This window comes from Bos mutus, chromosome 10 (assembly GCF_027580195.1).
Source record: "Bos mutus isolate GX-2022 chromosome 10, NWIPB_WYAK_1.1, whole genome shotgun sequence".
In the NCBI taxonomy this organism is placed as follows: Eukaryota; Metazoa; Chordata; class Mammalia; order Artiodactyla; family Bovidae; genus Bos; species Bos mutus.
This window is the reverse complement of record NC_091626.1, coordinates 83,421,164-83,443,507: the sequence shown is the minus strand read 5'-3', so window position 1 is coordinate 83,443,507 and position 22,344 is coordinate 83,421,164. Positions and strand designations below refer to the sequence as shown.

The 22,344-nt window shown below is 42.5% G+C and overlaps 1 protein-coding gene across 5 annotated transcripts in view; it reads right to left on the bottom strand.

Moving 5' to 3' along the window:
- Positions 1–7,642: 7,642 nt before the first annotated feature.
- The window catches only part of RPS6KA5 (ribosomal protein S6 kinase A5), a 200,529-nt gene continuing 185,827 nt past the window's right edge, over positions 7,643–22,344 (bottom strand). For 4 of the 5 annotated variants that reach the window (XM_070378342.1, XM_070378343.1, XM_070378345.1 and 1 more), the window contains 4 exons: positions 19,519–19,710; positions 13,369–13,528; positions 11,716–11,879; positions 7,643–9,497 (listed from right to left, as the gene is read on the bottom strand). In XM_070378342.1, coding sequence (XP_070234443.1) covers positions 9,258–9,497; positions 11,716–11,879; positions 13,369–13,528; positions 19,519–19,710 — 756 coding nt within the window. In that variant the 3' untranslated portion in view covers positions 7,643–9,257. The other variant, XM_070378344.1, reaches the window with a different exon arrangement.

Here is a 22,344-nt window from a genome sequence, read left to right as displayed (position 1 = left end):
GGTGTAAAGCTTTATTAAACAGGACACAAAAATCATTAACCATAAGAGAAAAGATTGGTATATTGGACCTCATAAAAATGAGTGCTTTCTGATAATCAAAGGTCACCATTTGGAAAGTGGAAAAGCAAACCAAAGAGAAGACATTTCTAATAATATATCAGACCAAAACCTCATTATCACTAAAATATAAAGAACCCCAGCAAATCAGTAGGAAAAAGACAGACAACCCAATAAATATGAAAAAGTAACTCGAACAGGCACTTAACAAGAGACAATTTCCAAACCGCTAACAAAGATATTAAAAGGTATTCCATGACACTGCATTAAAAGATGTTAAAACTGCGATCGCTACTTATGTAGTCAGTGCTCCATTTTGACTGATCCTTTTGGCCACAGAATGTCAGGGGTCTGAACAAAAGGCAGTAGGAAAAGTCTGGAAGGACGGAGGCAGGGAAACAGAGGAAAAAGTTATCAATGGGCCCCCTGAAGGAAAACAGCCACCTTACAAAGCCTGTACCCAACAGGTTAAATAAGTTTATCCACACAGTAGACAAAATTATTAAAAGGTGTTTATCCATATGGTCATTGAAATATCGAGACCACTGCTATACAGTAGCCCTCTCCATGTTCATACCAAATGTTTGTATCTCAGAGTTGTACGGCTGCTCACTTTCTCACATAGCATTATCATTTCCCTATTCCTTTACAATTTCCATCCCCAAATTTACTTCTCTGCCCCAGTCAAGTCTTTATGTCTTTGATCTTAATTATAACCTATAAATGTTAGTCAAAACGTATTAAGAAATAGTGAAACACCAGTGTTCAGTCACTCAGTCATGTCCAACTCTGTGACCCTATGGACTGCAGCACGCCAGGCCTCCCTGTCCATCACCAGCTCCCAGAGTTCACTCAAACCCATGCCCATTGAGTCAGTGATGCCCTCCAACCATCTCATCCTCTGTCATCCCCTTCTCCTGCTGCCCTCAATCTTTCCCAGCATCAGGGTCTTTTCAAATGAGTCAGCTCTTCGCATGAGGTGGCCAAAGTACTGGAGTTTCAGCTTTAGCATCATTCCTTCCAAAGAAATCCCAGGGCTGATCTCCACCAGAATGGACTGGTTGGATCTCCTTGCAGTCAAGGGACTCTTAAGAGTCTTCTCCAACACCACAGTTCAAAAGCATCAATTCTTTGGTGCTCATCTTTCTTTACAGTTCAACTCTCACATCCAAATATGACCACTGGAAAAACCATAGCTTTGACTAGATGGACCTTTGTTGGCAAAGTAACGTCTCTGCTTTTTAATATGGTGTCTATGTTGGTCATAACAAGCATCTTTTAATTTCATGGCTGCAGTCATCATCTGCGGTGATTTTAGAGCCCCCCAAAATAAAGTCTGACACTGTTTCCACTGTTTCCCCATCTATTTGCCATGAAGTGATGGGACCAGATGCCATGATCTTCGTTTTCTGAATGTTGAGTTTTAAGCCAGCTTTTTAACTCTCCTCTTTCATCAAGAGGCTCTTTAATTCTTCATCACTTTCTGCCATAAGGGTGGCAGATCTGCATATCTAAGGTTATTGACAATTCTCCTGGCAATCTTGATTCCAGCTTGTGCGTCTTCCAGCCCAGCATTTCTCATGATGTACTCTGCATAGAAGTTAAATAAGCAGGGTGACAATATACAGCCTTGATGTACTCCTTTTCCTATTTGGAACCAGTCTGTTGTTCCATGTCCAGTTCTAACTGTTGCTTCCTGACCTGCATACAGATTCCTCAAGAGGCCGGTCAAGTGGTCTTGTATTCCCATCTCTTTCATAATTTTTCAGAGTTTGTTGTGGTCCACACAATCAAAGGCTTTGGCATAGTCAATAAAGCAGAAGTAGATATTTTTCTGAACTCTCTTGTTTTTTCGATGATCCAGAGGGTGTTGGCAATTTGATCTCTGGTTCCTCTGCCTTTTCTAAATCCAGCTTGAATGTCTGGAAGTTCATGATTCACATACTGTTGAAGCCTGGTTTGGAGATTTTGAGCTTTAGTTTACCAGCATGTGAGGTGAGTGCAGTGCAGTCATGTCCGACTCTCTGCGACCCCATCGACTGCAGCACTCCAGGTCTCCCTGTCCACCATCAAGTCCTGGAGCCTGCTCAGACTCATGTCCATTGAGTCGGTGATGCCATCCAACCATCTCATCCTCTGTCATCCGCTTCTCCTCCTGCCTTCAGTCTTTCCTGGCATCAGGGTCTTTTCCAATGAGTCAGTTCTTTGCATCAGGTGGCCAAAATACTGGAGCTTCAGCTTCAGCATCAGTCCTTCTAATGAATATTAAGGACTGATTTCCTTTAGGATGGACTGGTTTGATCTTGCTGTCCAAGAGTTTTCTCCAACACTACCGTTCAAAAGCATAAATTCTTCGGTGCTCAGTTATAGTCAAACTCTCATATCCATACATGACCACTGGAAAAACCATAGCCTTGACTAGACAGACCTTTGTTGTCAAAGTAATGTCTCTGCTTTATTAGTAAATGCTGTCTAGGTTGGTCATAGCTTTTCTTCCAAGGAGCAAGACTCTTTGAATTTCATGGCTGCAGTCACCATCTGCAGTGATTCTGGAGCCTAAGAAAGTAAACACCAGTGTAGGGATACATGAATGTGTGTCCGTGGTCTCAGAACTGGAAAGCAAAACCCGTGCAAGGAGGCACAAGTGCCGCGGTGCACGCAGACGCAGAGGCCGCGGTGGGCACGGACGGCCTCCCTCCGAGCCGTGGCTGGTGACGCTTTTACTCTCAGCTGTCCACACAGAACTGAGGGGGAAAAGGTTTTTCATCTTTTTCTTCCATTTACTTTCTAGGGAGAAAAAGTCTTATCTTTATGTAAAGTTGTGGAAGAATTTACATAGTTACATAGAGTACTGCAGTTTAGGTTACTTTCAACACGTGTTCAGTTCCACACCTAGAGATGCATCACCATTTTAGGCCGCGGCTGCTGCTAAGTCACTTCAGTCGTGTCTGACTCTGTGCGACCCCATAGACGGCAGCCCACCAGGCTCCCCCGTCCCTGGGATTCTCCAGGCAAGAACACTGGAGTGGGTTGCCATTTCCTTTTCCAATGCATGAAAATGTAAGTGAAGTCGCTCAGTCGTGTCTGACCCTCAGCGACCCCATGGACTGCAGCCTTCCAGGCTTCTCCGTCCATGGGATTTTCCAGGCAAGAGTACTGCAGTGGGGTGCCATTACCATTTTAGGCAGAAGTACACAATTAAAAGACGCTTGCTCCTTGGAAAGAGGGTTATGACCAACCTAGATAGCATATTAAAAAGCAGAGACATTACTTTGCCAACAAAGGTCCATTTAGTCAAGGCTATGGTTTTTCCAGTAGTCATGTATAGATGTGAGAGTTGGACTGTGAAGAAAACTGAGCGCCAAAGAATTAATGCTTTTGAACTGTGATGTTGTAGAAGACTCCTGAGAGTCGCTTGGACTGCAAGGAGGTCCAACCAGTCCATTCTAAAGGAGATCAGTCCTGGGTGTTCTTTGGAAGGAATGATACTGAAGCTGAAACTCCAGTACTTTGGCCACCTCCTGCAAAGAGTTGACTCATTGGAAAAGACTCCGATGCTGGGAGGGATTGGGGGCAGGAGGAGAAGGGAATGACAAAGGATGAGATGGCTGGATGGCATCACTGACTCGATGGACGTGAATTTGAGTGAACTCTGGGAGCTGGTGATGGACAGGGAGGCCTGGTGTGCTGCAGTCCATGGGGTTGCAGAGTCGGACATGACTGAGCAACTGAACTGAACTGAACTGATACAAGTTATAAATTAAAATGCCAGCCTTTACAAAATTCCTTTATGTATGAGTAAATGTGGTTTCCTCTTTTTTAAAATTCATGCAATCAAGTTTTTAAGGGTATTTTTCAAAATTTTAGTACTAAAGCAGTACCTTTATATGTGACGTAGAACCTTTATATTCCTCTTCTTAGCCATCAGAAGTATGAGAATTATTGTGCATTTAATCTTTTCTTGTACCAATATTTGGGGCTTCCATTGTATCTCAGCTTGTAAAGAATCCGCCTGTCATGCAGGAGACCACCGTTCAATCCCTGGGGGATTGGTGGGGAAGATCCGCTGGAGAAGGGATAGGCTACCCACTCCGGTATTCTTGGGCTTCCCTGGTGGCTCAGCTGGTAAAGAATCCACCTGCAATGTGGATTCGATCCCTGAGTTGGGGAGATCCCTTGGAGATGGGAAGAGCTACCCTCTCCAGTGTCCTGGCCTGGAGAATTCCAAGGACTGTATATCCATGGGGTCGCAAAGAGTCAGATACGACTGAGCATCTTTCACTTTCACAGTATTTATAATCTGAGCAGACAGGGTAGCACTACAGGACCTAAAATAAACTGTCATGAATGATCAAATGTCTACCACGGCAACAGGTCTTTAACGAGGATTATTATCACACATCCATTCCAACTCAACAGCGCCCATTTACACAATCAGGCTCTTACAAATTTAAAAATAAAACCGCAGTTAAGAATGCCAAGTTCCTCAACCATGATGAATTTTAAAACAAATAAAACATGAGCAACAATGATTTTCCAAACTATCTTCAAGCAGAAATGCCAGGAAGTAAACCTGAGCATTTTGTGCATACAACTTAAATTTCCTTTTCTAAGTCACGACATTTTGGAGGGTCGTTCTTTTGTTTTATTCTTCTTTTTCTACATAGGAGGACTTCAAAACCTGAAAGATCAAAACTGTTCTTGTTTGTACGGAAAGGAACAAGAATGAAAATGGAATTTTAATTTTTTAAGTGAAGAGACAAATTTTATAAAACTGTATAAATTAACAATGTCATGCAACGTTAAAGGCTAATGGAAACCACGTAATGCTAAGAATTATCCCCGTTTCCTGTGCTCTGGGGAAAAACTGCTGCATTAAACACTACGTGACCAATTTGAAGTATTAACTCCTTCTGACAGACTACACACTATTGTATTAATAAGTAGAAAAATATTACACAATGTCCTTCTACCTATTCTGTCAGAAATGCACCAGGAAAATTAAGCCTGATGAATAAATACCAAGATTCCTGTCTTTTAATTCAAGTCTCCTTCTAGATACAAAACAGCAAGGTTTCACCACGTGTTCAGAGGAATAATGGGAAGGAAATGGCTGACAATGAGCAGTACCTGTTTTGCACTAGTATGAAGAAGCCAAGACAGACAGACTGGGGAATCACTTTAACTTTGGTCTGCTGCTGCTAAGTCGCTTCAGTCATGTCTGACTCTGTGCCACCCCTTAGATGGCAGCCCACCAGGCTCCCCTGTCCCTGGGATTCTCCAGGCAAGAGTACTGGAGTGGGTTGCCATTGCCTTCTCCATAACTTTGGTCTAATAGTAGGTAAATATAAAATACAGATACCTGCTTAACTCACAAATTCATGAACTAAAAAGTGGACAACCGCCTTGGGGAATGAAAGCATTAATCATGTAATTACATAACAGGGAGCTGGGCACACAAAGGAAGGGGCTCAGGAGAAACATCTTGAAAGCTCAAAGGCAAGAAATGAGACGAAACAAATGTTTTTAAGATGAAAAATGCTGCCTCCTTGAAAATACACTTTTCCCCCATATAAAAAAATTTTTAATAACTACCCTTTAGGAAAACATTCTAAGAAATAGCACAATTTGGAGTTACTTAACATGATAGCAAATAAACCTTCATGCCGCTGAAGCAGCTCTTTTCTTTGGACAGATCATACTTAGAAACTTTCTTGCATCTGTTATTTTATGACTACTTTTACTTTCTTTGAGTTTGACAATAACTTGAATTTAAATTCTGAATTTCATTAAAGCCTGACACATAACATTTTCATGCCAGATAAAGGTATTAAATAAAGGTTGACTCTTGCATGGTGTAAATAAATTAAAGGCCAGAAATTGGGATGTTCTAGTGTAAGATACTTCAGAGTCCAAAACTCAAACAATTTAAAGACATTTCACCATATTACATAAATCATCTATAATTGTACTGCTGTGGTGTAAGCAGCATATCTGAATTTAACTTATTTCCTTAGATCTTAATATTAAAAGCATGATCACACAATCACCAAATCATGTTCTTATTACTGATCATTAGGAGAACACACAAAGTAATCAGGTGGTTTCACACACCTATAAGGTCAACAGTGTAGAAATGTTCACCATTTTGGTACCCTGTTCTTAACATATGACAGTAACAGGTGTTTGGAATGAGGGTAAGGTAAGTAAGTAGACAACTTGTATACTTGTATAAAGTATTTGAGAACATACTTAAAAAAACTGAGATACAAAAGGAATTCTCTTATTAAAAAAAAAGTCACAGCTACCTTAGTAGGTGTTTTTTTTTTTAAAATAACTCACCTTATACAAAGCCATTTACACAGTTATTTAAGTTCTCAGCATATCACAGATATTTAAGAAATCAGCAGAAGTACAAAAAAATAAATAGAAGGCGGTCTTTCATGGGTAAGTGAATCTGCAATTCCAAGAGAGATCAGAATATTGAAATTAACTCTGGAGACTTGATTTTCTGTTCCAGTGGTTCAGTGGTTTATTATTTTATAAAGGGTTGGAAGAATTAATGAATTTTAAAACAGCTTATTTAACTCATTCAGCACAGGATCTGGCACAACAGTTAGAGACCGGCTTTTCAATGTGTCTTTCCTCTACTGTTTCTGCTTTCTTATCCCTGCCTCTCAGCCACGGACGGTTACAGATACAAGAATCAGAGCGTATATGGCATGAAAACGGCACACTGTGACCAATGAAGGAAGCAGGGAAGCGGTGACTTGGTTCTATCTCCAAAACCATTATGTAGAGGATTTAATGTTCATATTTGTCTTAAAGCTACTTCTCCTCTTCTCCTCATACCAAAGAGGAGTCCTTTCATTTAACGTTTTCATATAAAGTATTTTTAAGGTTTTTGATGTGAATACATGAGAGCTTCGTGAATTTTACAGTGTCGTTCACGGACACTGACGGCCTGCGGCATGAGGGTGGGGACGGGCCCTGTGGGCTCTGCTTCGAGCGCTCCTCGAGGCCACTCGAGGTTCTGAAGGAAAGCCCAGCAGCTGACACACCGGCTTTCTCTTTCCTTCCTCGTGCGCTGCCCGTTTTACCATTTCATTTTGTCAAGTCCTCCAAGGTGGCAAAGGTAATAAATGTAGAGAAACCCACGAACTTCCAAAATTCACGATGCGTCACTTATGCCATCAGTCATGAGGGTATACCGACTATCTTTCTGGATCATTTTCCCTTTGCAACAAAGCCTCTGTAGTTTACACTTTATTAGTATTTTCTCCTAGAATGCACGGTTTTAAAAATGTATGGCGCTAACTCACACATTCCTAGATACTGTCGACCTTACTATAGATGTAAGTGGACATTTTCTTCGTTATTTTAACTCTGTGCCTGATGGAATCCCAGTCTGTGAATTAGCTTGAGTTCGGTAATAATGTACCTCAGATTTACCACCATTGCTAAGAAGGACCAAAAGCTAGAAGCACAAAATTTTCATTGACTCAAGAATTATGCGGCCATTTGGGCCACTGAAAAGCATAAGTTATTCCGATAATCACTGTGAACAAAAATGTGGACAGGATAATACATTTTGAAAATAGTTTAATATTTGCCATTTTTGTTGCCTGTGCTATTAATATATACATTGGTTCAGTAATAAATATGCTACTATTACATAGAGTGCAATATTTTTAGTATTCATAACTGGTTGAAATTAATGCTGCTATTATCTCAAGAAAGGAATAAATAAATATCATGCCCAATTCCAAACTAATGCTCGAGAGGTTATTGTTAACAAAACTGACGACATAAACACACTGGGCATTACCTTTTTAAACATGATTCCTGTAAACACAGCAAAAAATCACTTTTCTCAGCCCTGACATTTTGTGTGATGGCTTAAAAAAAATACAACACACAAATCCTACCACTTCCTCTCTTGCATAGGGAATGAATTAATCATATTTCAAAATGCAGCGATCATTCAGTGAAATGTCTTCAGCACACAACGCTTGTTTTCGGTTATGAACTCAGAACTTTTGAGCTATACAAGTGCTCTGCATAAGTTTATAAAATATGCTTTCTGGATTTAAAATTGAACAGAAAAACTTCCAAACAAGTCATAGATATGATTCTAAAACATTATGTACATAATACCTGACTACAGGAGGAAAAGCCTCACCGTAGCACAGCACAGTGCAGCCACGAGCACAGCGCTCAGCAGGGCCCCGCTTAGGCTCTCCTCACATCAGTGCCTCTGGGGCCGATGACGACGCCATACCTCACGCCCTTCCATGGTGCGTCCTAAGCGCAAGGGGGTGTGAGGGCAAGTTTAAAGCAGATAATGGGGGCAAAAAGGCAAAAATACAGTACATATGCTTTAAAGAGTGCACTTTATAAAACAGCTTGCTTTATTCATATTTTTTTTTATAAAGTGCAATATTACTTAAAACAGAGACATGTACCTTAATATTCTACAGTAACCATGAAAACAAACTGCCAGGAAAGAGCAGTGCAAAACTAAAAACATACGTAGCTTAGCATGCATCTCAGCGAGGCCCCAGTACACAGCGTGGGACCTGCATGTGCCTTTTATTTGACTTTTTAGAAAAAGATTAATAATCGTAGGTTATCGTCGTAGGTAACCATATTTTAACTAAAATAAAAACAATAAGTTAAAGTCCTCTCTCAAGAAATAAGTATACACCACACATAAAATTCATGACAGAATCTTTTGGAAAACAGTTAGACCTTTTTCTTTTTTGCTGATAAATCACTGTTCAAAGGACGCGTATCTCTTAAAAACCCACCATACCCACAAGGTGAAGCAACAGGTATCATCACAGTCCTAGGAACTCTTGCTGGCGGACCTCTGATGACCCTGTGACTTACTGTCAGCGGCTCAAACCTCACTGGTCGCCACTCAGATGGACAGACATTGGTGCCCTCTCAGCAACAGTCGTGCGGGCGTCACCCAGGTCACTAACAGCATCCCGTGTGCTCTACTCACAGTCCCATTCTCCGCCCGGTGCTTCTGGACGAGGATAACCAATTGGGTTTTCCTGGAAAAATTCCCTACGGGGCAGATGCCAACGGATCCAGCGGGGTGCGGCTTCTGAGACACAGAGCCCGGCCTCCAGGCAGGCCGAGGGCGCTGAAGGGGTGGCGGAGCCTGGCTCGGTCCCCAGGCCCCCAGGCGCTCAGTCCTGGAACTGGAAGAGGCTCTCGGGGGCGCCGCCGTCGGCGGGGTTGGCGGGCTGCAGCGCCCTTGTGGGCGTGCTCTTGCCGTGCGAGTGGGAGGATGAGGAGTGCGAGCTCTCGCTGGAGCTGCTGCGCGTCTCTGTGCTCGTGCTCGTCTTCTTCATCCTCCGCCTCTTCGCCAGCGGGGCCTTATCCACGTTCTGGAGGCAGAACCCCTCTCTCTTGTATTTGTTGAAGGCCTAGGGGAGAACAGCAAGGTCAGCACTCACTGGAGGGGCTGATGCTGAAGCTCTGGCCACCTGATGCGAAGAGCCGACTCCCTGGCAAGGACCCTGATGCTGGGAAAGATTGAAGGCGGGAGGAGAGGGGGACGACAGAGGATGAGATGGCTGGAGGGCATCACCGACTCGAAGGGTATGCTGCTGCTGCTGCTGCTAAGTCGCGTCAGTCGTGTCCGACTCTGTGCGACCCCATAGACGGCAGCCCACCAGGCTCCCCCGTCCCTGGGATTCTCCAGGCAAGAACACTGGAGTGGGTTGCCATTTCCTTCTCCACAATAGACATGAGTTTGAGCAAACTCTGGAAGGCAGTGGAGGACAGGGAGGCCAGGCGTGGTGCAGTTCATACGGTTACAAAGAAGTGGACACGACCGAGAGACTAAATAAGAAGGGAAGAAAAAAGTAAGGGGAATGCCACAAAAGTGAAAAGGCTGAAGCTCCTCACAGTGTGACTGACAGACGACGCGTGGTCAGCAACCACAGCTCCAGCTCGTCCTAGGAAAGTGAAAGTCGTTCTGTTGTGTGGCTCTGTGACCCCACGGACTATACAGTCCATGGAATTCTCCAGGCCAGAATACTGGAGTGGGTAGCCTTTCCTTTCTCCAGGGGATCTTCCCAACCGAGATCGAACCCAGGTCTCCCGCATTGTGGGCGGATTCTTTACTGAGTATGAGGTGAGCCACAAGGGAAGCCCTAGGAACATGGTCCTTAAACCACCGGATCTAAAGCTCCAGGAGGGTACAGAAGTCAATGGGGAAGGGCTTCTGAGGGCCCTCTTGCAACCCACCAGCGAGGGTGTCCAGGAGTCCCAATTCTAGTCAATCTTTTGAAGAGGGAAGTGCTACCTCTCAATTAAAGGAACCACCGACTGACTGGAAATCCCTGGAGAATGTCAGCAATCTCACTCCCTTCCCCCCATTACCTGACTCATCCTGAACTTTAAGATTCCAACCACAAAGTCCCAGCACAGAGCCCCTGACCTCCACGCCCACGTCAGTGCAGTCTGGGTACGTCCTGGACATGATAATATGCAGAGATGAGCTCCACAGACCTCAGTCTGGCTTCCTCCTCACAGCAGCCCGTCTCTACTTTTCTCAGATTCAGGCATAGGCATTGCTGAGGTGACAAGCTTGCCTCACATGCCACTGAGAAGATCTGGATCATCTGCAAACGCCTGCAGTTAATCTCTTCACGCCTCACCAGATCCCAGTTCATTAGTTTTTAATCCATTTCTGCAGCCAAGAGGAAATGCTATCCTGTCTCCTTCCTCAAGATAATCCTCTCAGAAGTAATGTTATTTCTAACTCCTCTTCTCCTTATACAATTATCTTAATGTACTTGCATCTGTTTGGCACGAGTGTGCCAGAATCTACATTTATTACTATGTAGTCTCTGCCTTTCAAGTATACAATATGTACTTAATACTAATCAATTTACTTTTTATCCCTTAGGTTCTAGAACAATAAAATTACGCACAAAATGACTGTTGAAGGGACGGACTTTCACACGTGCCTTAATTTCTAATGCTTATTTATAGTTTCTACAGACAGTGGTTTGGCTTATTTAGAGAGAAAAACAGCGCTAGCACAGGCGCTTGGTCGCAAGAGGGAAGGAGGGAGGGGTAGGGTGGACTGGAGTTTCGGTTTATAGGAGCAAGCTACTATACATACAGAATTCAGTGAGTAGCAAGCTCCTCCTGTGCAGCACAGAAACGACACTCACTACCGTGTGGTAAACCACGATAGAGAAGGACGTGAGAGCCGACGCGTATAGGACACGTTTACATACATGTATGACTGAGTCAGTCTGCTGTACAGCAGAAATTAATACAACATTGTAAAAATCAACTAACCTTCAACAAAATAACGTTTTTTAAAAAACTCTAATAATATGCATATTGCTTTCCTTACCAACTGAAAAACTTCAACTATTCAAATATCAGACCACTGCCTCATCTCAAATGTCAAATAAATATTTTGTGGGTTTGTGGTGACTCTGGTCCCTATGCCCTTTCTGTTTAGAAATGTGTTTATGTCATGAAGGGATTTATAAAAGCATATCTAAAATTAAAAGAACCCATTTTAAAAACTGTCTGCCTAAGAGTGTGCCTCTGAGGTTACAGAGTAAGGACGTCCAGTCCCTTCTCAAACTGCCCAGGAGCGCAGAACCTGAGCCTTACGTGGAAAGTGGCTTTCACACACGTGTGCACCGCAGCTCCTGAAGAGCCCAGGATGTCTGGAGTCATCAGAGGATTCGAGGACAGCTGACTGCCGTCTTGAAGCCATTCATTGTATCTCAAGTCAGGCATTTTAAGCCTTTTGTTTGGATCAACTGTGAGAAGTCCTGTGGGAATAAATAAGATATTTTTATTTCATGAGCTGTCATTTCAAACATAGTTTAAAATCAACCTCAGAGATCTCAATTATGTTCACAAGACATGATGGTTTCTATATGGCGTCAACCTCCTACAAGGATAATTACCTCCATTTTCATCTACACTGAGATTCCCTGGTGAATCTGGCTGCTCATAATAAAGCCCACAGCAGCCTGCTTCCAGGAGGCTGCAGGCTCGTGGGGCTTCCAGTCTGGGGAAAACCACCACTTGACACAAGGACTCCCACCAGGGGCCAGGAGAGCCCCTCCAAACAGAGCGCTGAGATCTACTTGACGCACGTACAAACACCTTCAGCAGGTTAGGGAACGTGCAGATGGAGGCTCCAGGAGGAGCTGTGTGCGAGGTCTTATCCCATCTGAGGACACGTGCACAGCAGGCTCCGGGGAAGGGCTCCCCCCTGGGGGATGGGCACCCTGGGGGCTTCCAGGAGATGAGTCCTGGGGGATGAGCAGGGCTCGATGACAAAGTAAGCCCCAGGATTACGACGAGCATGAGTAAAGGCGAACAAAATCTAAAAACTCAGCACATTTGAAGAACTCAGGTGCTCCACAGTGCCAGTCCATCCTAAAGGAAATCAACCCTGAGTGTTCACTGGAAGGACTGATGCTGAAACTGAAGTTCCAGTACTCTGGCCACCTGATGCGAAAAGCCAACTCATTGGAAAAGACCCTGATGTTGGGAAAGATTGAAGGCAGGAGAAGGGGACGACAGAGGATGAGATGGTTGGATGGCATCACCGACTCAATGGACATGGGTTTGGGCAAACTCTGGGAGATGGTGAAGGACAGGGAGGCCTGGCACGCTGCCGAACAACAGCTGCTGGACTGAGGGTGCCAGGAAACAGAGGAAGGTAGAACCGGGCCGTGAAGGCGTCACTGGGGGGGGGTCTGACCTAAAGCTCACTGGCGTTCCCTGGAGAACTTTCAACAGAAAAAAGGCCTGACTGCATTTGGATATTAGGAAGGTCACTTGAGCCGATGGACGACAGACACATAAAGCCAGAGCAAGTAAGTAAGTTGAAAGCATGTTACGGATTTTAGGAGAGAGCTATGACCAGACCTCAGATGAGAGCCGTGAGAATGGGGAGGAGGGTGGCTGGCAGCGATGCTGAATCCCAGCACCCAGGGCCTGCAGGAGTCAAGGAAGGTGGTGGGGGTTGAGGGTCTTGGCCACAAAAACAAGAGGGAGAGAGGAGCACGCACGTGCCTGGGGGAAAGGAGAGGAAAGAGAAAGCGGTTCTCTTTGAAGGTATGATTGTGAATGTGGATGAGATTGCCGAAAGAGGGTGTCCTGATACGAAGCTGAAGCTGAACAGAGTAGCCTGAATCCTTAAACACACAGGGATTCTTGAATAATTCACAAACAAATATATGTATCTCGGGTATGGTTCCACTTCAATCGCTACACATCATATAAAATTTTTCATTAGATTCTTACCTTGGATCAAATCTTTAGCCTCTTGGGATACATTCTTCCAGGCTTCTCCTTCAAAGGAGAAATCTCCCTTTTTAATTTTCTTCATGATTTCCACTGCACTGGTGCATGTCAGACTTTTATCATGAGACTGAAATGGAACTTGCCCTGATAACATTGTATACTATCAAGAAAAAAAGAGCAAAACAGAATGTCTGCCAAAATCACCATCAAAGCCACTCTGGTAATTTCATTACTAACTTCATCAGCATAATTTCCCAAATATTACAATTAACATTACTAAGTTTAAAAGATTACATGACTTTGATCACTGAAAGAACCAATCCATTTCAGACTCATATATAAAAAGAAATGGCTTATTGTGATATCAAGATTTAAAACCATTTTTATAGCCATATTCAGGACAAGAAGAATAAAAAAGGGATAATATAATCATTTCAAAAGGTGACATTAACCGGGGAATGTGCATATCCCAGAGGAACCGCGGGCCCTGGCTAAAATGGCCCAGGAGGGGTCAGGGACACAGAACAGAATGGATCCTGAAGATGCTGAACTAGGGTGGGCCGGTGGGGCATGAGACCTGATGGAGAAATTACTGCCACGGAAACACTCATCTGAAACTCAAGACTCAACATCCTGGCAAGGATGCCTGGAGCCAGTGAGCGTAGTCAGCTGAAATGCTTCCTGAAGCTCGGACGAGCAGACGCCCTGACTCCTAAAGCTGCTGCTGCGGTCACTGCGCCATGCACACGGCACGCTCAGAATGGCCTGAGGAGGCCCAGAGGCGCTGCGAGCTAGCGCGTGGGTCACGCCACCTCTCTGGTGCACCGAAGCCTCTTCCTTAACTCACACCGATGACCTCCCCGAGCTGGGATCCCAGTGATCAGCTGATGAGAGAAGAAAGGACATCGGGCCTGCTTGTCAGATGGACTGGCATTCTTTCACTTGGGCAGTGTCAGAATATGAAAAGCTCGGTGAAGACACCAGCTCAGGACGAGACCCTGTGGGGCTGGAGTTCTGTCCCTGAGGACCGTGCCGAATCAGCGGCGATCCATCGGTGCTGGGTTCCCCAAATCTAGGTTCTGTAGGCGCAGGACTCACAGAATCACGTTTCCTGTTCCTGCAGCCGCATGGCCTGCGGTTAGAGGTCTCTGTTCTGTGGGCACACCTGCTCAGCTCCACCTGGTACCAGCAGGTGGCGACTCACGGTGCTCCCGCTGTCCGCCTCTTCCCTGCCTCCCTCCTGCCTCCCTGGGATTCCGGTCCTTAGCGAAAGTGAAAGTCGCTCAGTTGTGTCTGACTCTTTGCGACCCCATGGACTATACAGTTCATGGAATTCTCCAGGCCAGAACACCGGAGTGGGTAGCGTTCCCTTCTCCAGGAGACCTTCCCAACCCAGGGATAGAACCCAGGTTTCCCGCATTGTGGGGGGATTCTTCACCAGCTGAGCCACCAGCGAAGCCTAAGAATACTCGGGTGGGTAGCGTTCCCTTCTCCAGGGGACCTTCCCATCCCAGGGATCACACCCGGGTCTCCTGCACTGCAGGCGGGTTCTTCACCAGCTGAGCCCCCAGGTCTGATCCTTGGGAACATGAGAAAATGTGTGCTTCCACTTCAGGCTCTGCTTTCCGGGGGAACCCAGACTGTAATGACTTTCTCTTGCTGATGAGCATTTGACTTGTTTCCTGTTTGGGTGCCCTGAAACCGGCTGCTCTGTATGCGTCTCTGCGCACATCTCCTCTGGTACACAGACACAGACCTTTCTGTCGGCTGCCTCCCTGAGATGGAAACTGCTGGGTCATTTGGTCTGTGTGTTCAGTAGATACTGCCAAACAGTTTTTGAAAATCTGCTCCCCTTCTTAATCTTACCCCACTTCCTAACACATACATTGATGACTAAATATAAAAAAGTACCCTTTATATTAGCGTTTTCTTGCTCTGCTGTGTAATAATTCAACAAGCTGTTGGGTGGAGAGATGAATTCACCATCTTTGGAAATATTTAAAGGAGAGTGGTGATAGGGACTTTACAGAAAGATCCCTTTTCTGGAAGACTTAGAATTGGACTTTAGGCTCCTCTCAACTCCAAGATCTTAGAATTTAGTTGATTATCCAGGAATCAACTTCTGTTAAGACTAATTCTGTGTCTGCAAACTGTTGGCAAAGGTTGTGATAAGAGAGTATCTATATACATAAAGATATATGTGTGTCTGTGTGGAATTGGGGAGAAAGCAAAAGTAAATGTGGCAACATGCTAAATGTTCACTGTGTTATTCTCCCAAATTTTCTCTAGGTCTTAAATTTTCAAAATAAAATTTTGAGAAGAAAATGAAAAAATAAAAAATCCTGAATAAAGTGAAAAAATATGAAATCCCAAATAAAACACTTGGAAGAAATATGTTTTAACTGTTATTATACTCCATCCCATGGGTATGCTATACATACCTATGGAATAGCATATAATCCTATGCTACATTTTCTAAACACTGTCTGTTAAGCTCTGAATTACTGTGTGCCTTAAAAATTCATGTGCTGAAAAGTTACACCCACCCAAACATGGCTGACTTGAGGACAGGACCTTTATGCAGGTAAAGGTGATGGGGATCCGGGGGCCTTCACCCACGAGGGTGCCCTTACAGAGACGCCAGGGAGCTGGCCTGCTCTCTCTCCGAGCTCATGTGAGGAGAGGCCATGTGAGGTCGCCGTGGACAGGTGGCTGTCTGCAACCAAAGGGGAGAGCCCTCACCAGATACCAACCTGCTGGCACCCTGGGACTGGACCTCCCAGCCTCCAGAAGTGAAATAAATTTCTGCTGTCCAAGTCGCCCAGTCTGTGGTGTTTCGTTACGGTGATCCTGAGCAGACTAATCACCGCGTAACCTCTACTTTAATCAGAGTCCTGAACGTGTCCAATGAACTGCTCATCCATGAGGTAAACTGAGTTGTAATCAAAGCCACATGTATGACGCGATGCATCTTTCTCAAGTATTTGTTTTACCCAGTGACAATAACGTAAATTATCTTCATATTAAAGTATCCATATTCGTGTTCATCACAGGCAACGTGTCAAAGGGTCACAGATTTCTAAGGCAAACAACCTCAGACAAATCCTGTGCCTACTATGGGATAGCTCAAATCTAGATCCTCTGGAGAGAAGCACTCATTTATATGGAAAAGTTCACAAGGCATCCTTTTTTTTCTTGGACAGTTTAATGCAGGCGCTAACTTAGCTTTTCATATGTAAGTATTGGAGTGGCCAAAAACTTCGTTAGGGTTTTCCATGGGCTGTAACAGAAAAACTCAAATGAAATTTTTGGCCAACCCAGTATTTCATTTTGTATCTCTAAAAGGCAAGGATTTATAAAATCCCACAACCACAACCTATGATTGCACTTAAAAACAATTAGCAGTAATGCCTTTGTATCATCCAATATCCAGTCAATAATTAAATTTCCCCAATTGTGTACACACTGTATAATATTATAATTACATCTGTATGACAGAGTTTGAATTTAGCAAATAGAGTTAAAATTAGGATCTGTCTGAATTAAAGCACAGTGACTTCATTTCTAAGCGTCTTTTATCTATGGGCCCCAGCCTAGTTTTTCTCACAACTTATTTGGTGGAGTAACCAGGTTGTTTGTCCTGTAGAACTCCTGCAGTGTGGACATTCTGATGATACTGGTGGTATCGTTTAATCTGTTGTTTCCTGCTCCTGTTTAAGAGTTGACAATTACATCTAGAGAGAAGCCTGGCTTCTCTCCATGCCATTATACGAGGTTATTTCCATAGATAAGGCATTTGGAGGCTCTAAAATACCTGTCTGCATGTCTAAGAATGCCTTTTAAAACCTTAAAAAGCATGATAATTACATTTGGCCTGTATTTAAGTAAAGGCTCTTTTACAAGGGGGTAATCTTGTATTATTGCTAAAAAAGAAAGGCTCTTTTTTATTTAGATGAATTTTTTAGGAGAGTGCTACTGTAATCAGTTTAAGTTGAACAGAACTCAAATCTACAGAAGTTAGCTGTTTATTTTTATTTAAAAATCATACTCATAAATATGTAATTTGATTTGCAAATTATAAATGATGACTTAAAACTGCTGAAATAAAAACCTATAGCTTAAAAATAAAAGAACCATCCTGCAAGGACAACTGGCTGCCATTGGGGGAAAGCAAACTGACACCAAAATAAATCCCAGATGGAGTGCACAAGCATAAAAATAAAATATAATCCTGGAGGAAAATTTAAGAGAATATTTTTATAATCTTGGGCTGGGGGTGGACTGCCAATCTGACATCAAAGCCAGAATACCATAAAGGAAAAGACCGACATATCTTGTGTGAAGTCTCTGCAGTTGTGTCCGACTCTGTGACTGTATGGACTGTAGCCTGCTAGGCTCCTCTGTCCACAGGATTCTCCCGGCATCATACTAGAGTGGGTTGCCATGCCCTCTTCCAGGGGCTCTTCCCCACCCAGGGATCGAACCCGTGTCTCTTATGCCTCCTGCATCGGCAGGCGGGTTCTTTACCACTAGTGCCGCCTGGGAAGCCCAACACACTTGAATTTTGCTTTTAGACGAGTTTAATAGATATGTTTTTTCATTTTTATGTTGTAACAAAAATTTTTTTAATTTCTCCATTAAAACATAAAAATTTAAAAAGTTTATTTAAATCTCTCTAAAAACAAAATTAAAACCTCATATAACTGTGAACAAAGTTTTCAAAAAAATGACAAACCAGAAAAAACATTTCCAATGTTAATGTCTGACAAAGGATTAAAATCCTTAACAGAGCTGTAAGTGTCAATATGAAAAATTTCCCCAAGGGAAAGCGGGCAAAGCTCATAAACAGCGATTCATAAAAGAGAAAAGTAAATACATGGAAAGGTGCACACGCTGAACACTCATCAAGGAAAATGCATGCAAATTATAATGACCATAGCAATTAATTTAGATTGAAATTGCTAGTATCCAATGTATTCACATACAGCTGATGAGAACACGATCTGGAAACCTTCTAGAAGGAAATACAGGCATGTATGTCAAAATAAGGACACATATACCCTTCTCCCAGGAGTCTAGTCTAAGGAAATAGTGAGATCAATGTGAGTACATATATCAAAAATATTCATTTGTGTAGCTTATAATTAGTGAGAGGCTAGAAAATGCTAACTGCTCATTAGTAAAGAAATGTTAAACTCTGGAGACTCAAACTACATATCACATAATCTCATTTGTTAAAAAAGTCTGAATATATATACAAACACATAGAAAAATGTGTAGAAAGATACACAGCATGCGTAACATGGGGGATGGTGGACAGAGGGGAAGAGCTCAGACAGCATCGCCTCTGTGTGATGAGACTGCGAGTGATTCCACCTTGTTCCTTGTTTCTTTCTCTGTTGTCTGAAAACTTCTCCCTATGATTATGCATTATAAATTGTATGCAGAAAAAATAAAGCTATTTTGAGGGAAAAAAAAAAAACACCCTGAGATTTTTCTAGCTCATGTTCTGTTTCTGATCCTGGCTGCCACGGAGATTTTGTGAAAAGCATGCTTACCATGATTACTGTAAGTTACTATAAATATTTTAAATTTTATTTATTAATTTGTTAATTTATCCTAAGTGATATTCAATTGCTTTTTGGGTTGAAAATCTCAGAGAATATACTTTTAAATATTTTTCATTAATGAGTCACTTTGCTAGTTTCACATTGTATCTAATATGCCTAGCTTTTGAAAATAGACTATTGCTTCTTTAAAAATACATATATATAACTGTAATTCACATAAAACAGTTGCTTTAAATATTTCAAATAAACCAAAATAAAAATTCCTACATTTTCTCCAATATAAACTTTAAGAAAGGGAAATAGTCTTCAGTCAGGCCTTTTACTGTTTGTACAGAAAAGAAACCAATTTGCCAATTTTTTTCATGAATTTAAGAAAAACCTAGAGGGGTGGGATGGAGGTGTGAGAGGGAGGGGTGATGTATGTACACATGTAGCTGATTCACCTCACTGTATAGCAGAAACTAGCATGACATTGTAAAGCAATTATATTCCAGTGAAAAAAAAGAAAGACAGCAAAGGGAGAGATGCAGAGGACAGAGAGAACTGACTGGGTTGAATGGCGTGGCTGATACGAACTCACCAAAATGACGCCCAAGCTCCAGAGGTCACAGGACTCATCATAGCCGCTGTGATTCAAGAGCTCTGGGGCAGCGTAGTGAAGAGTGAAACAAGGCGTCTTCAGAGGCTGATTATCAGGGGGCTTCAAGCGTGCAAACCCAAAATCAATGACTTTAATTTCCAAATTGTCATTTTCATCAGTGAACAGTAAATTCTGCAAGATACGAAGTTTCTCATTAGTTTCTCATTAAAATGTCAGGGGCCTTGGAGAGGCATTTTGCAACATTATCTATTAACATTTACATTGGACTCAGACACAGAGATCTGACGCGGAGGTTGGGAGCGGGATCCCAGCATCCGCTGCTCTCTGCTCTAGCTTTCTGGACCACCTCGAGTTTACAAGGTCACGAGGGACACTCCCGATGGTGTCATGCCCCTTCTGCGTCTTTTGCTGTGTCTGTCTTCTACTTATCCCACCAACCTCCCTTCCTACCTGGCTCTCAGGCCTCTAATCCTACTTTAGAGATGTCACCAAACTGAAAGTGGAAACTATTGTATTTTCTTCTAGCTTTCACTGTTCTTTTCTGGCATTTATCAGCTCTGCTGATAAATTAAACATCAGTTCAATGTCTTCACCCACATTAGACCACAATTCCCTGAGGCCAACAACTGCGTCTATCTTACTCATGACTTTCTCATGCAGCAAGTGGTTTGGTAAATATTTGTCTGTTGAATGAAGTCAAATAAAATAGTTATATAATATCTAGCAAAACAGTTAACAGTATTTAGTAAAACTTATTAAAGAATACATGGTGGAGCCATGCATTTCAGAAATATTTTTCCAAAACAGTTAATACTTGAACGTTTTTTGATGCTTATGGAGATTATCCCTCTATTATTCAGAAAATGTTATTTTGAATCATTTTCCAAGCCTTCTCAATCGCTAAGGTTTTACTGATTATTTGTTTTTTATCTGCACCATGCAGCATGCAAGATCTTAGTTCCTCAACCAGGGACTGAACCCACGCTCCCTGCACTGGGAGCCCCCTCTTGACCACTGGCCTGCCAGAGGAGTCCCTGATTACTTTGTATTCATCACTTGTTTAAACAGTCTAACTGTACTGGTGTGCAAATCATCATTTTTATTAGTACATCAAACTAGTACCCACAGTAAATGAAGCTGATTATACTGTCTTTAGCCATCCTAACAAAATCTAGTATGCCTTTTTGATCATTAAATTATTCCCCCAGCTCTAGAACATCATTTGCTTTTTAATATTATTCAAAGTGAAAGAAAATATATCATAGAAGGCTTCACTGATATAAAGAATAAAAATCTTCTAGGCCCCCTTTCAAAAGTTAAAAATGAATGAAGTGGGAGGAAAGAAACAAAAAAAATTAGCTGAAAGGGTTTCTTAAATTTTCTATCATACTAAATGCTTAATCCTGAATTTTTGATGGAATTTAAATGTAAATGTAATTCAATGGAAGGCCTCGCCACAGCTGAAGTCATGCTGGAGTTCAGGCAGGAGAACTTGGAGAGGGCCCAGCAGATGGCCCTGGGCTCTCCTGTGGCAGGAGGCGCTGGGCTGCAGCACAGCTGGCCTGTCCCCACGGAGCCTGCTAGTCTCTGGACAGGACTTCAGTGTCTCCTATACCAGGACTGGCTAAGGAGTCCCTTGTTTGCAGATCTTGAAACGGAGGAGGTGTGGCATTCCCCTCTTTGCTCCTCTCCCAATTCTCAAAGTGGAGCTGGGCGTACATGGTCAGGAGTGGCAGGAAGTCAACACTCAAATCACTTCCATCCTTGTCTCAAGCTGTGCCAGGAACTAATTCAATAAAACTTTTCAATCTTTCAAGAATATGGGGATCAGTTTGAAAAATACAAAGCAGCCTACTAGAGAATGTCAGCCAGCTTCTAAATTTATTTGATTCTCACCACCTAGAAATTATCTTGCCTGTGTAGAATATGAATACCACATAAATATCTATCAAAAGAGACATAAACAGATCTTAAAATGCTGTCAAGGTGAAAGGGATTAAACTTTTAGCTTGAAAATAATATAATCAGCCACTTAAAAGTCAAAGTGAAAGCCATTTCATTATGACAACGTTAGTGCAAAGGTACATTTTCATGTCTCCAAAACACACGTTGGTTTAGGACTATCACAGTAGCAGGATGTCCTATATGATGAGACAGTTCTTTTCAAATGCCTAGTTGAAACAAAATCTTTTTAACAGATAAGAACAAAGCTATGTGAGTGTTTTTTTAACCAGTAAAATCAGAAGGCAAATTTAAATTCTGTTGGAGAGGACAGTTGCATCGTTTGAGACTCATGACGGGACAGATGGCCAGTTATCAAAGAATAAAACATGTGAAAATGAATTCTAGACAGTCATGGAACAGATCTTTTCAATTAAAAAAATTACATGCTTGTTCCTTGTCTATCAAAAAAAGCATTTAAGTGGTATGTGTTCATATTTAAAAATAGACAGCTAATCTCCAATGTACAGAGCGCCATATTTTCAGTGGGCGTTGTGTGGGAGAGTGAGAACTGTGATGCAGGAAGCAGAGGGGCAGTTATCACAGCTGCCAGCTCATAAAACACAATCCGCTTTTGATTAATTACGAGTAATAGGAATAACAATAATAGAAAGTACACGGAAGTTTAAATCCTTTAGGAATCAGTCAGTTATATCCAAAGACAGAGAATTCCATTTTCAAAACATCCTCTTCCTACCAGTAACCTAAGGTACTTAACCAAAAGGCATAAATGGTACTTTTTGAGAGATTATTTTTTTGTAGTCTAGCACAAAAATAAACACCAAATTATTATTTAAAATACAC